This window comes from Eleutherodactylus coqui, chromosome 4 (genome assembly GCF_035609145.1).
Source record: "Eleutherodactylus coqui strain aEleCoq1 chromosome 4, aEleCoq1.hap1, whole genome shotgun sequence".
In the NCBI taxonomy this organism is placed as follows: Eukaryota; Metazoa; Chordata; class Amphibia; order Anura; family Eleutherodactylidae; genus Eleutherodactylus; species Eleutherodactylus coqui.
In genome coordinates, this window is record NC_089840.1 from 74472299 (window position 1) to 74487854 (window position 15556).

Here is a 15556-nt window from a genome sequence, read left to right on the forward strand (position 1 = left end):
AAAGACCGGCAGGGGACCTGGGAGGTAAGCACATGGTTCTCTGTCAATTTAACCCATATTAAATTCCCTTTAAGTTTATACTGAACGAGGCCTATAGCATATATTTCCAATATTATATACGTTCAATTCTGGGATCTACATCCCTTGATGCCATCATACCCGCTAGTTAAAGGCAATGTCAGATTAAGGAAGCGTTTAATGCTTTAATAAATACTTTAACCCCTTAAGGACTAGGGTGTTTTGGTCATAAAAGGACCAGACAGTTTGGTTTGTTTTTTTTACCCACGTGGCGGTTTTACTGCCCTATTTTTTTTCTTCAGCTACCAAAATTATTTTTGCTGTTTTTTTCCCCACCTTGTTTTTTAAATTTCTTTTTTTCACAGTTTTTTTCCCCATTTATTAGGACTACAAAGCTAAAGAAGTTATTTTTGAAATTAGTATATGTACACTAAAATAAACTACGGGAATAGGTTCCTTATTTTATTTCACAGAGTAGGCAGAGCAAAAAGTCTCCAAATTTAACTTGAGTAGCCCTTTCACAGTGGTGACTTGAATTAAAAAATATAATTTTTATTTTGAACTTTTTAAAAATGCACATATAGGGGCACAACACATAAAACAACAAAAACAAAAAAAGTAAGTAAGGGGCGTGGTAAATACCATCCAACCACACCGTCACTAAAGATGGGCATCCAATTGTGCTGTGTGTGGGTGTTTGTGTGATCTGGTCACCGGCGACCACGAAGTTTTTTTGTCCTGCTTAAAGCCGGTAATGTATGAGGCAGGGGTATATTGGTACTTGGGGTTTGTAAGATTATCCCCAGTTGTTTTGGTCTTTTTTATTTATAAAGCCCACACACCGTAGATGGATGCAATTTTTAGTGATTTGAACGTTCGTTTCTTCACAATTCTTTTTTGCCCCCCCCCCCCTTTTTTTCAAAGGAGGGTAGAGGTACCTGACCAATTCCTAAATGGATAGTCGGAATTGGCCTTGGCCGTAGGGATCATCTCCCGAGGTTGCTAGATATGTATGATGCCAACCTCCAGAGAGAGTCTCCCGGTTAGTATAGGACGGCATCGCCTCTATAGATAAGGGTCGTAGTGTAAATACTTGACCCAAGCGTATTCGAATTTCCCTTTTTAGTATGCTGATTCTCGTATTTAATTGCTCGACGCGTTTCACCACTTCAATTCTCGTGGATCATCAGGAGCATTATAAATCGGGATTGAGTAGAGACAGTATAGATGATATCATGAGGTCACCAATAGACCAATTGATAAAGAAACGAATATCTTAATTTTTGGAGGGCCTGTTCATGCAGCAGGTTTCTCAAAGGATCGGGTCTAGCCTGGGTAGAAAGTTCGATACTCAAATTTCTCTTATTGACAAAAGCAATAATTTTAGATTTGCCAGAGATAGCGTATCCTAATGACCCAAATCAGCCTTGAATGCGAATGTCTGGCGTGGGGTGTTCAGGACTGATACGGGAATGTTCAAGCTGCTACTACTCACAGAAACATACCATAGGGATGCAGTATTATGCTGTGAGTAAAGTAGTATTGGAGCAATCCGTCTCTGTCCAGAGATTGGATAGCCGGTTCGTCCTATGCAATATGCATACTGGGACGCTAAGCCGGTATCGCAAGGGTTTTTGTGCCTGTGCTTATTCAGGACACATATCCCCAGGTGAGGAAAAGGAGAGAAGCACTAGCCCCCTGCTTCTCTATAGAGAACACCCCGTTCACCAATCTGCTGCTTCTTTAGCTATCACATAAACAGACTAGTGATTTACTAGCCTGTTACGTGTAGGAGCTTATCTAACAGAACCCGCCCGAGTTTCTTTTCCCAGAGTGTCAGAATTGACAGAAGAAAAGGATGGATACAAGATGAAAATAACAAAAGTTGGTATCCATAGCCCAGATGGTAGGCTAGGGAATACCATCTGGGCTATGGATACCAACTTTTGTTATTTTCATCTTGTATCCATCCTTTTCTTCTGTCAATTCTGACACTCTGGGAAAAGAAACTCGGGCGGGTTCTGTTAGATAAGCTCCTACACGTAACAGGCTAGTAAATCACTAGTCTGTTTATGTGATAGCTAAAGAAGCAGCAGATTGGTGAACGGGGTGTTCTCTATAGAGAAGCAGGGGGCTAGTGCTTCTCTCCTTTTCCTCACCTGGGGATATGTGTCCTGAATAAGCACAGGCACAAAAACCCTTGCGATACCGGCTTAGCGTCCCAGTATGCATATTGCATAGGACGAACCGGCTATCCAATCTCTGGACAGAGACGGATTGCTCCAATACTACTTTACTCACAGCATAATACTGCATCCCTATGGTATGTTTCTGTGAGTAGTAGCAGCTTGAACATTCCCGTATCAGTCCTGAACACCCCACGCCAGACATTCGCATTCAAGGCTGATTTGGGTCATTAGGATACGCTATCTCTGGCAAATCTCAAATTATTGCTTTTGTCAATAAGAGAAATTTGAGTATCGAACTTTCTACCCAGGCTAGACCCGATCCTTTGAGAAACCTGCTGCATGAACAGGCCCTCCAAAAATTAAGATATTCGTTTCTTTATCAATTGGTCTATTGGTGACCTCATGATATCATCTATACTGTCTCTACTCAATCCCGATTTATAATGCTCCTGATGATCCACGAGAATTGAAGTGGTGAAACGCGTCGAGCAATTAAATACGAGAATCAGCATACTAAAAAGGGAAATTCGAATACGCTTGGGTCAAGTATTTACACTACGACCCTTATCTATAGAGGCGAGGCCGTCCTATACTAACCGGGAGACTCTCTCTGGAGGTTGGCATCATACATATCTAGCAACCTCGGGAGATGATCCCTACGGCCAAGGCCAATTCCGACTATCCATTTAGGAATTGGTCAGGTACCTCTACCCTCCTTTGAAAAAAAGGGGGGGGGGGGGGCAAAAAAGAATTGTGAAGAAACGAACGTTCAAATCACTAAAAATTGCATCCATCTACGGTGTGTGGGCTTTATAAATAAAAAAGACCAAAACAACTGGGGATAATCTTACAAACCCCAAGTACCAATATACCCCTGCCTCATACATTACCGGCTTTAAGCAGGACAAAAAAACTTCGTGGTCGCCGGTGACCAGATCACACAAACACCCACACACACAGCACAATTGGATGCCCATCTTTAGTGACGGTGTGGTTGGATGGTATTTACCACGCCCCTTACTTACTTTTTTTGTTTTTGTTGTTTTATGTGTTGTGCCCCTATATGTGCATTTTTAAAAAGTTCAAAATAAAAATTATATTTTTTAATTCAAGTCACCACTGTGATAGGTTCCTTATTTTGTTTCAGACATTTTGATATATAATTGGTATAGTCTTGGATTACAGAGCGCATAATATATACATATCTCATTTTATTCTCTATGCTTTTTTCACTTATTCTTGTAACTATTTTATTATTTTTTTTCTTTAACACCGATGACCCCAATGATGGATGTCATATAAGACCTTTGGGGTAATTTACATTGTTTTTTTTTTTTATTTCATACACTTTCACTGTAGCTCCCCCTGTGGTGACAGTAGTCACTAACAGAGCGGATCTGGGTCTGCAAGAACGCTGCAGCGTTGCTGTGATAGGGGGCACCTGGCGGTCATGTGATAGCAGGGTCAAATAGCAGAACAAACTCATTACGAAGTCTGCAAGAGAGAAAGCAGAAGCGGTTAAAAACTCTTGAGCTCTGACTAACAGCAGAGGACCTGACCTGCTACAACTTCATCCTTAAGGAGTGACTAAAGAAAGCATTCTCCAATTTGATCCCCTGCCAGTGCAGTGCTGACGCTCTGGTACTCCGACAGGATTTGTTCATGTGCAGCAGCGGCGATACAACTGCCACAACCAATCACTGGCCTGAGATGTCCCATACTGTACTCAAGCAGAAGCCTTGGCACTGAACAGAATGGATGAATACTTCCTTTATTATTCTATATTCAGATTACTGCAGATTAAGTATCGCTGGGAAACAATTCCTAAAACATAGCCCAAGGGCATATTCTTAAGGCGTGCAATACAAAAGTGTTGAAACCCCATTGATTTGCAGTGGGTTACTCAGGCCTGCGTTTTAACAAGTGTGAAAAAAGGAGCATGTCCTACTATGGTCCATATTGGGACCTTCTTGATTTTTTTGTGTGGGTGTGAAAAAGACAATGAATGCATGCACAAAAAATAAATAAAATGCAAAAAGCAGGGAAAACGCTGCATATGGACCGAAACCCCCTTTCACATACTCCATTAGAAAGTTACCTCTGGGGGTTCCTGGTTGAGAACCCTCATCTACTCTCTATGGTGGTCCCGGCACATCCATGCACCACCAGACGGCTCATTGATTTCAATGAGACTGGTGATGGATCTCTATGGTGGCACTACCCACATATGACCGCAAATATACTAGATAAATACTAACATCCTCGTAAGGTTGGATATAACTTTGTTACATTGTTATATAAGAACAGGTAAAAGATCAGACGGCACAGTATACGACATCTCCGATGGCGCACCCACTTTAATAGATTGCAGTTAATGCATTGCCTTATTTAAAGTTCACATACAAAAGCTTTGTCTTGGTTAGAGGATGAGGCGGATTACATTGGTATGTGAAGATTTCTTTCTTGATGAACACTTTGATTCTCCTTCCATAAACCGTGCGGGATCAGTGCTAAGTGGCTTACAGTTTAGCATGCTGCAGGCAAGCTGTCACACAGAACAAGCAGACCGTTCCCCGCCGACAAGTCCCTGCCAGAATGGGGCGGCTGACCGCCGAGCAACATATCAAGGGGGGGGGGGGGGATAAATGGTATAACATGTCATTTAGTATAAATGCACCCATCAGACATGCAAACAAGCTATAAGGTACAGCTGCACCAACTGCTGGGGGGCCGAGCAGCTGAGGGGGCTGCGCTTTCACTATGGCAAGGTAAAGGGTGAACTCATCAGCTGCCTTGGCATATGTGAGAACTGAGGGATCATGTTATGGCTGCATACCTTGTACAGAGCGACAAAACAGACCAAACCCTCTAAAGAAATAGCCCCGCATCAGACCGCTAAATAAACAGAGGTTCCTCAGACCACCTAAAACGAAAGATCTTAGACCAGAATCCTTTAATAGACCACAAATCAGACCCCCCAATATACAGTCCAGACCCTCTAAACAAAAAATGATCCTCCTAAAGAAATACAGACCTCACTCACAGCAGTGAGGTTTTCCTGCTCTTCCACGAGATCTCCCAAGTTACAGGTATTCTCCTAGACCGGGGTGTCCAACCTTTTGGCTCCTCTGGGCCCCATTGGAAGAGGAAGAGTTGTCCTAAGGACTATTTAGACAACAATTCTTGCTCAAAATTCGCTGAAAGTCATCTTTTGAGCGACAACCATTGCGTCAAAATGCAGGGACATCGTGCAGTTTTCATGCATGATTCGTTCCTTGCTCAATTCTAGTTTTCTAGTATTGAGCGATAAACGCTTATCAGCAGTGCAGGCTGTTATCACAGTCGGCAGCGCTGATAGGATTCTTTCAAATCATGTCCCACTGGTAGTTCACAGCAGGACACTAGCTGTAAACACGCAGAACAATGCAGCTGTTTGCTTATGCAAAACAGCTGTATTGTTCGCCGAGCCATAGAGGCTCCGCCTGCATAGCTCTTTAGTAGCTAATTAGCTACTATATACTATGCAAAAATGATCGCTCAAAACGGTCACTCAAACTGTCATTTGAGCGATTTTTGAGTGATTATCTTTCGCTTAAACAAACAAAACAAAAAAAAGGTCCATGCATAATTTCCAAGATATCCGCCACCACAGAAAAGCAAAAACGTCCTCATATAATAGTCCTAACCCACAGTCCTCCAAGCATAGAATTATAGAATGGTAGAGTTGGAAGGGACCTTCAGGGTCATCGGGTCCAACCCTCTGCTCAGTGCAGGATTCACTAAATCACCCCAGACATATATTTGTTCAGCCTTTGTTTGAAGGCTTCCATTGAAGGAAAACTAACCACCTCCTGTTGTAACCTGTTCCACTGATTGATCACCCTCACTGTCAGAAAGTTTTTTCTAATATCTAATCTCTGTCTTCTCTCTTTCAGTTTCATCCCATTGCTTCTAGTCTTTCCTTGTACGAATGAGAATAGGGCTGATCCCTCTGCACTGTGACAGCCCTTCAGATATTTGTAGACCGCTATTAAGTCTCCTCTCAGCCTTCTTTTTTGCAAGCTAAACATTCCCAGATCCTTTAACTGTTCTTCATAGGACATGATTTGCAGACCGCTCACCATCTTGGTAACTCTTATCTGAACTTTCTCCAGTTTGTCTATGTCTTTCTTAAAGTGGGGTGCCCAAAACTGGACACCGTATTCCAGATGAGGTCTGACTAAGGAAGAGTAGATGGGGATAATGATCTCACATGATCTAGACTCTATGGTTCTCTTAATACATCCCAGAATTGTGTTTGCCTTTTTGGCTGCTGCATCACATTGTTGACTCACGTTCAGTCTATGATCTATTAGTATATATCTGTTAGTTTAACAGTCTTTTTCACATGTGCTGCTGCTTAGCTCAATTCCTCCCAGTAGGGGTGACGGTCCTTCTCCAATAGAAATAGGAAAGTCCCGCAGCACACCTAACACATGCACTTCAGTGCAGAGGTTCCAGTCTGTATATGCCAAGCCACCTGTGGGGTCATGAACCAAACCCCAAATAAATGCAATGGTATCCAAGGAGGCGGCAGCATCAACGGTGTAGAGATAATAAAAAAAAGGGTTTTATTGCTCCATAAAATGGCGACGTTTCGACTTAATCTAAGTCTTTTTCAAGGTCCTTCTCCAATGAGTTTACATACTACAAATAATAGGGTGATACAAAAGGTAAAGGGGCTGGAGATTTACACGGTATGGTGAGGTGGAGAGTGTGGGATGCGATGCACATAGACAATGGTCAGATTTAAGTCGTGTGGTGGCCTAATCGGTGTGACTGCAGGGGGTGGTTGATGGTGGCTAGCAGGGATTGCAGTCAGTAGGTCAGGGAGAATGTTATCAGGAGGAGTAAAGAGGGGTTTGGTTTAGGAGATATGGTATGCCTTCCTGAAGAGGTACGTTTTTAGAGCACGCCTGAAATAACAAAACACAGTTGCACACACAGCAATTTCTTAATACATCAGAGTATTCTTAAAATCAGTACTTATCAAGGGATTGCGGTGTATGCGGGTTTTTTATATAAAAGAATGGGGTACGAATTTTAGTTCTATACTCAAGGATGGGGTTGCACTCCCCCAATTACTCCAGACCTCCATGTAATATGCACACCCTCCAGTCATTCCAGCCCCCCTATATACTGTCTCCCCATCACAACCCCAATGCACTATTCATACAGAGCCATCATCCTAGGCCCCCATTATCACAGCCCACCCCACCCCCACAAACCATCAACGCCGCAAGTCATCCCAGCCTCCATATACTGACCTCTCCCGACCTCATCATGCCTCCCACACTGTCCTTTGCCCCCTCAGTTATCACAGCCCCCCCCTGTACTGTCTTGCCACACTGCCGTTTTCTTCTCTATGCTGCTGTCCTGTACCGGCTGCCAATGAGACGGGAGACCATGCAGGAATCAAGCACTGTACACTATACAAGCCTAGCACTGATTGTTTGAGACTTGGACAATCAGCTTGGTGCTTGATTCCTGCACTGTCTGCCAACTCATCAGCATCCAGTTCTCTGGCATTCTGCTTCTCATTGGCAGAATATTAGCTCCACCCATAGGGGCGGGGCTAAGATCAACTTTGTAAATCTGATTAAAGTCAGAATTGTGCCTTGGCAAGGCGGCAAATTAATCAATTTAATCTGATTAATCGCCCAACCCTACAACGGTGTTAATTATTCTTCTATTACCTGGCGGCTCTGGCTTGACCGACATCGTCTGATCAATGAGTCACCTTGGCTCAAAATGTAATTAAAATGTATATTTTATGATCCAGAATGAAAATTCATCTAAGGCTGGGTCCCCACAGGGCGGAATCCTGCCGGAAATCTCGCGGTTTGGCGCAGTGAAAAACCACAAGACTTCTGCCGGGAAAGCTCTGCTTCAAAAAAAAAAAAAGAAAATGGCCGCGGGTTTTGGAGCGGCTTGGCCGCACGCTTTTCCGTTGCGTCCGGCGGTCCCATAGAGGAGAGCGCGGCCGCAACGGAGTTAAAAAAATAAATAAAAATTGATATGCTGCAGCCGGGGAAGCCACGCCACCGCCCCGGCTTTTGCTAGCTTTGCCGTGACGGATTGGCCGTCCCGTGTGGACAAGATTTTTGACAAATCTCATCCACAAGGCTGCTAATCACGGGATTAGCAGCCACAACTGGATTTGCCTCAGCGAAATTCCGGACAGAATTTCCACGGCAAATCCGCCCTGTGTGAACCCAGCCTAACAGTTCTGTTCTTCACCTCACCTCTACAGGAACCAACTCACCTTACAATATCAGTTGGGAGCTTCTGCAACCCAATTACCTTTCTGAGAGAATAGGAAGAACTGGAATGCCTTCAGGGCGATGTAATAATCAGAAAGGAATAAAGATGAAGGAGTACAGACAAGTGCAGCGCGACTCTACAAGGCACTGATGAAGGAGGAATTTCCACGGAAGCCATCAAGGGAATGGATGCTGCGCCTTGTTCACAAACATGATACTTTGTTTATTCAAATATGTTACATTGTATCATATCAGGACTGGGACATTCTATTCACCATGTGGATACAACAGCCATCATCAAGCAGACTACTTCTGTGTACTTTCTGAAAACAGCGCAGACAATTAAAAACTATGGATGAAATTTGCAAACACACGTTACTATTTTTGAATATAGGCAAAATTGCAGATTCACCAAGTGTAATAAAAAGGACCTTTAGTATCAATCATACATGGAAAATAGTCGGTGCTTTTAATATTCTATTTGCATGATTGAATTATTAGTGTTTAAGTCACTGGGTTCTCAGGAAAATACTTCCCGCCTCTGCTAACACCTTGGTAAGCTCTCTCACACAGGCGAAGATTTTTGAAATTTTTAATTTTTTTTTTTATAAAGGCTGCTTATTTTAAAGGGGTTGTCCCAGTGTTTTACTTTTAATTCACTCTCCCCATGGCCAAACGTGATAAAACATTCAGTATTATTGTATCTTGATGCCACCAGAAGCTAGAGGCTTGACAGGAGGAACACCCATCACACCCCTAGCTCCCGATTGTCTCAAGAGGTGAAGGTCCTGAAAGGAGGTAAAGTGCCTCCGTGTGTGCTAGCTGGCGCTCTGCTGCAGCGCTGTTACAGCAGCTAACCGCCTGTCCCCCGGCCTCCCAGCTGTCCTACTCCCTCTGCTGTTTGCGGCCCGACCGAGAGTCTCCTGCCGCTGTGGGCTACCTGCTCTCCTAATGTCAGAAAGTGTAGGGCGCCGCTGCCGGCACCCTACTGTTGTGCTGCTGTGGGTGGACGGTGTGTGTGTGTGAGTTTGTGGACCACCGCTGCTGTGTCTTTCCTGCTGCCGACCGCAATTACAGCTGGGGGAAGGGGGGAGGCGTGGGAGCACCTTAAGCAGCACCGCTGGCAAAGCCACTTTATGGCCCTGTGGCCTCCCTCATGGCGACCCCGCAGTGCGCTTCAACACAGAGAGGGGTGCTGACTTCTGGACGGCCGTTGGGGAAGTGGTTTCAGTTGACCCAATGCGCGCCTGGAGCGGGGGCCCGTGAGGCAATGGAGGTGCAGACTGCCCGGGATTGCAGCTGCAGCATGACCTTACTGGGCTGCCAGGACCTGCACCCAAGCCAGATGTCCAGCCAATCAGGTACAGGGGGCTTCACCCCCATGTCAATCTTGACTCCACAAGGACTGCCTGGTGGCCTCAAGATACAATAATATCAAAACATCCTATACTCACCTTTCCCAGCTCCCCAAATTATAAAGCTGTACCTCCATACTCTGTGTGTTTCTAAGAGGCAGAGGCAGTCTGCAAATGGGACATCACAGGCTGCTGCAGCCAATCACAGTCTACTGCACTCGAATGCTGGGATCTGTGATTGGTTACAGCAGCCCGTTACGCCCCATCAGCAGGCTTTCTGCAGTCTGTAAACGCAGACTCAGTAGAGCAAATGCAACGCTGGACATGTGGAGAGCTGGGAGAGGGGAGTATAGGATGTTTTATCACGTTTGGACATGGGAAGCACAGATTTAAAAAAAAAAAATAAAAATCTTGGACAAGCCCTTAAAAAAAAAAAAAATCCTACTGTTCCCCATTCTAGGGCATTGCCCTACAGCGCAGCATCTCAGTTAATACTGCTAAGTCTGCTGACAGGCTGCAGAGACAATCTGTAAACAGGATGCCACAGACTGCTGCAGCCATTAACAGACCTCAGCAGTTGACTGATTGGCTGCAGCAGCCTGTGACTTTCCATCCAGAGGATGACTGCAGCCTCCTGTAAGCACAATACCAGGAGGAAGAACAGAAGCGGCGCTGGACGTACAGAGACCCAGAACGGGTGAGGGTAGGATCTTTTATTGCTTTTCAATATAGGCAGCTTACTTAAAGGGGTTTTGTCATTTAAAAAAAAAATCTATACTTAACTATTCCTCCCCGGGTCATCTCACTGCACACTGAGCCCAGCTTGTTATGAAGGCTGCATTCCTCAAATTCCTTCCGGCGGGGTCAGTGAAGTCACATCCATGTGCTGTAGCTTCACTACCTAGGAAGGCATCGTAATCTATTTCAGAGTCAGCTTGCATGAGCGATCTCTGAAGAAGATAGGCACTCCTCCTGCTGGCCTGTGAGCTGTGACGTAACGTACATTGGTTGGCAGGCAGAAGACTGCCATCCAATGTACGTAACCTCACAGGAAGGAGAAGAATCAGGCAGCTGAAGGTGAAGTGACCCCCTGGACCGCAGGAGAAGATGGGGGAGGTGAAGATCTGGTAAGTGGACTGACAGGGAGGAATAGATAAGTATAGAATTTTTCATTTTTTTAGTGAGAGAACCCCTTTAAAAAAAAAAAAAAAAATTTTTTATTTTGGTTCTAAAAGTTTTTATTAGGACACAACACGTTACATATGCATAACATTTTGTGCTGTATTGCAGTGAACACCATTTGGTATATTACAGAGCAGTAACTCCCTTCTGCCTTTTACATGTTCTGGCGTCCTGCACCTGGATTTTATCGTCCTTAGATTTTCCTTTACTAAATCCTAACTAACCAACTTTGGTACAGACTTAGAGCGAAAGATAGTATCCATAAGATACTAAGAAAATAGCAACAGAAGAAAGCAGACAGGATGTCAAGACAGAGAATGGTGACAGAGGGGGAATTGGTAGCGGGGGAATGGGTAGCAGGGGTTGGGTAGGGGTGGGTGATGGCCTGTTAGCATACCTCAATGTTAAAGCTTGCGTTACCATACGTTGGAGTATACCGGGGCTGATCCAACCCCACCGGGGGGCAATATCATTTCAAATGCTGGGTGCGGATGTCTCACGCTTCTCTCTTTCTCAAGCCCGGGTGGCCTGGCGGCGCACCTAGGGCGGCACCAGTCCTTGAGCTATCCAATCTGCGGCCCCAGGGGATGACCTAAAAAGTCTAGCCATGGCTGCCAAATTGCATAAAACTTTTTGACAGTCATGTCTTTCTCCGCTCTCATCTCCTCAAACCTTGCCAGCTCGTTGACCGCCTCCACCCAGTGTCTCCTGGTGGGGTGGTCCGCGGACTGCCAAAACCTTGGGATGACTTGTCTGCCTGCCTGGACAAAGAAGCGGAGCAGGCCCTTCTTGGTTTCTGGAATGGATCCCGGAAACATGGATAACACTGCTATTTCTAATGCGAGTCGCACTTCCCTTCTGCATTGGCGATTATGTAACCCGGATATGTTCTCCCACAGAGTGGCCATCCATGCCCCTGGAGGAACCCGTTTCTCTGTGAAGAGCTCTAGTAGTGGCTTTAGCCCCATCTGCCCCCACACGTCTCAGGCGCAGTATTATAATCGTGGGTGTAATTAGCAGGGATTTTCGCTGTTCGAAAGCTGTAAATTAGGGGTTTGCTAATAGTGGAGTGAGTGGGCCAGGGACCGAGACCAGCGGGCATCCTCTCATTAGGTCTGACCAAGCCTCTGTCAGTTGTCTCAGCAGGGGAGATAGTCTAGGAGAGCAAAATCTTGTTATTTTGTACAGCACCAACTTATTCCGCAGCGCTTTTAGGTAATTTCTTTTTATTTATTAACCCCCACCAAGCTGGGTCCTCAGTTTACCGACCTCGGAAGGATGGAAGGCTGAGTCAACCTTGAGCCGGCTACCTGAACCAAGCGGGGATTGAACATGCAACCTTCAGGTTGTGAGCGAGAGCTTACACTCTGCGCCACACGAGGCTCTTAAATAAATAGCTTGAAAAACCCCTTCAGGGTACGTTTACACGCACTGCAATTGGCATGCATTTGAAGCTGATTCACTTTCCAGGAAAAAGGAATGTTTATACTATAATATACTATGTATCCTTAGGATAGGTCATGAATAGTTAATCACCTGGCGTCCGCCATTCGGGACCCTAGCCAATCCACTAATCGGGGGCTTGCTGTGAGCGGCAAAATATACAGGGGTACAGAGCTGTTCTGACCCCTGAATAGTGGCTGGCGCTTGTAATTGAAGGCTGAGTTCTAATTAAAATCAATGGGCCTCTCACCCAGCTAGCAGCCTAATGTACACCGTCGAAGGGCAAAACCCCGGCAGAGGCTGTCCGTACATGGTATCTTTTCCTTCTAGAGAAGACTCTGCTTTTCGCTTATTACAGTTCTGTTATAAAGCCTGTTAAAAGGTCAGACATTGTTAGAGGGTAGTTGACTTCCTTCCAATAGGGGACGCTGCAGAGGAATGGTGCGCCTCACATTTGTATACATTAAACAGTCATACGTACACAGTCAAACGCCCATCACACCCCTAGTTCCCGATTGGCTGGCGACCCAGCAAAGCTCCGAGGGCCGACAGCAGCGTGTAGGGAGTTTGTGCTGCCCTGGAGGGTTAGGGTGAGGGGTAGTTTAACAGTTAGGCCTCGATTATTAGCTGTCAGTGCTTCCAGGTGAGAGACGGACGGCATTTACATGGAAGCATTGACAGCTGATAATGTAAGACTGATAGTGAAACTACCCCTAACCCTCCAGGGCAGGCAAAACGCTGCTAGGAGCTTTGCGCCCGTGTGCCCATCATGTAAAAACCTAGCGCCCCCCCTGCCGCCGATGCCACAGCCAGGATGTTGCTGGCCGTGTCCCCTACTGTCAATTAACGCATTTCCACGGCCGACAGCACCTTGCCGGCCAGCTCACCTAAGGGGAGACAGAGGAGCAGAGGGGAGACAGCTGCAGCGTATTCCACAGCGGCGGGCCCACCGCCGCAGGTGGAGACAGCAGGAGCGCCGGGGCCGCAGACATAACTGGAGAGAGTAGGAGCAGACCCAAGGCAGCAGCAGGAGGCCACTCCACAGCACCAAGGCAAGAGAGCATGAGCCAGGGTTACTGCCCACAGACTGGGAAACAGTCTCTAAAGGCTAGCAGAACACGCCGGAGAGGTGAGCCAATCACACTCTGGGGGTGTGACCCTGCTGACAAGCTCCCTCACACTTAGATACACCCACCACATCCGGTGGCATCAAGGTACACCAGTACCGGCTGCGGGTATATGTGTGACCATAGAGAAAAATGGGTTATATCTCACGGATATCCGCGTTCTCTTTTCCACAAGCGAATAACCCAATTCCAGCCCGCTAATGTGAGTGGCACATGGCTGCGGATCACACGCTAGAGGAATCCGAAATTCAAATCCAGGCGTGAGACTGGCCTTAGGCTGCCTTCACATCTGTGTTGGGGATTCCATTTTACTGCTCCGTTCGGGGAGCAGTAAAGGAGAACCCCCCGAGGCCCAACGGGTCCGTCTTATGAAGGAATCGAACAGCGCTGAATTACATGTATGGGGGATGGCTTCTGTGTGAGCCCGGCCTCACGTGGGGTAACGGGCGAGTGCTTGAGCATCTGACAGACGCCCCACAGATTATCGCGCCTCTGCTTTCAAGTAGGGGTGATAATTACTTTACTGAATGGAGTCTTAAAGGGGTTGTGCCAAGATTAAAGGGAATGCCTGCTTTACATGGTAACTTGTGATTGTGGAACAAGTCCTTCAAGGCCAGGGTCATCCCAGCGTATGCGTATTGGCGCGCACATGAGCGCAGCGCCTCTAAGGAACGAACTCTACTGTTTTGCGCTCATTAGCATATTTTGCTGCACTTTTTACACCAGCAGAGAAAGTGGCAAACGAGGGCGTGCCGATTTAAATGGCCAATTAGCCTAACGAGTCCAGAGGTGTTCCTTTTTCAGCGAATCCCGCACCTCCTAGCCTACTGCCTGAGGATCTACACATCGCCTGCTGACGTCTATGGGGACCTTCGTGCATTCGCGCACGAAAATAGAGCGCGTTGTGGGCGCATGTTCGTGGGCTATGGCATCCGTATAGGCGCTTTTTGCTATACTTCTTTGCGCTGCTGGGACTACCCACATTGGCGCGGTCCTGGCAGCGCCATGTTTGGGTAGGTGGAATGACAGACTTAGTAGGCCCAGGTGTTATCGTTTATTGCGCAATCTCGAGCAGACGGAGGCCATCCCTGCACCAAAATAGAGCTTGACATGTTTTTCCCCCCGCCTTCGAAACGCGCGTGGGAAAAAAAATCCTCACAAAATCCGCGGCCGTAAAATGCGCCCGTGTGTGGCCGCTCTCACAGCGTATGGTCATGGCGTGACTTTAGGTAGAAAAATAGGTATGCGAAACCAAAAAAAAAATCACGGCATGCACTATACTGCGCCAATATAGAGTATGGGATATTGGCGGCACGCAGTAAGTACGCCCGTGTGAGAGAGGTATTCAACTAAAGCGGTGAACACAACCGAAAATGGGTTTATGAGGTTACAACAGCGCCACCCTCGTTTGCAGGCTGTGCTTGATATTGCAGCGCAGCCTAGTTTGAGTCACACGGAAAGCTCATGGCGACTCATCCAATCCGACTCCGCGAATAATACAACATGCCGGTATAAATAAGCCATACGTTCCCAGACATGGCGCGTCCGTTATTCCTGCCCTCCGAAGAACGCGCCTCTACCATAAACACGACCCCACGTACGCCGCCATACAACACCCAGACATAATGGAGTCTTCTTCCTTTGTGGCCAGCACTGGGTGAGGGTAGAAGGACCAGACAGACACCAGCTCTATCACACATCAGTAGAGCCACCCACATAACACCCAGCCGCCCTGTGGTGGGAGCACTGGGCTCCAGCACGCCCCCTACTGTATACATCTGCATGAAGCACCAGCACGTCAGAAGGCCCGCAGCGGCCGCCTGCCCGGGACACCCGCCCGTTACCTGCTCCCGCTTCTTCCGGCTCTCCGGCAACTTTATTTCGGTTTGTTTTGATGCTATTTTCCATCTCCGCACTCCCTTCCGTGGGCGGAGCTACGC

At 46.6% G+C, this 15556-nt stretch overlaps 1 protein-coding gene across 2 annotated transcripts in view; it reads right to left on the bottom strand.

Moving 5' to 3' along the window:
• Positions 1 to 15556, bottom strand: part of INPP5K (inositol polyphosphate-5-phosphatase K) — a 59347-nt gene extending 43791 nt beyond the window's left edge. For both annotated transcript variants that reach the window (XM_066599667.1, XM_066599666.1), the window contains exon 1: positions 15461 to 15556. In XM_066599667.1, coding sequence (XP_066455764.1) covers positions 15461 to 15524 — 64 coding nt within the window. In that variant the 5' untranslated portion in view covers positions 15525 to 15556. The remainder of the gene's footprint in view (positions 1 to 15460) is intronic.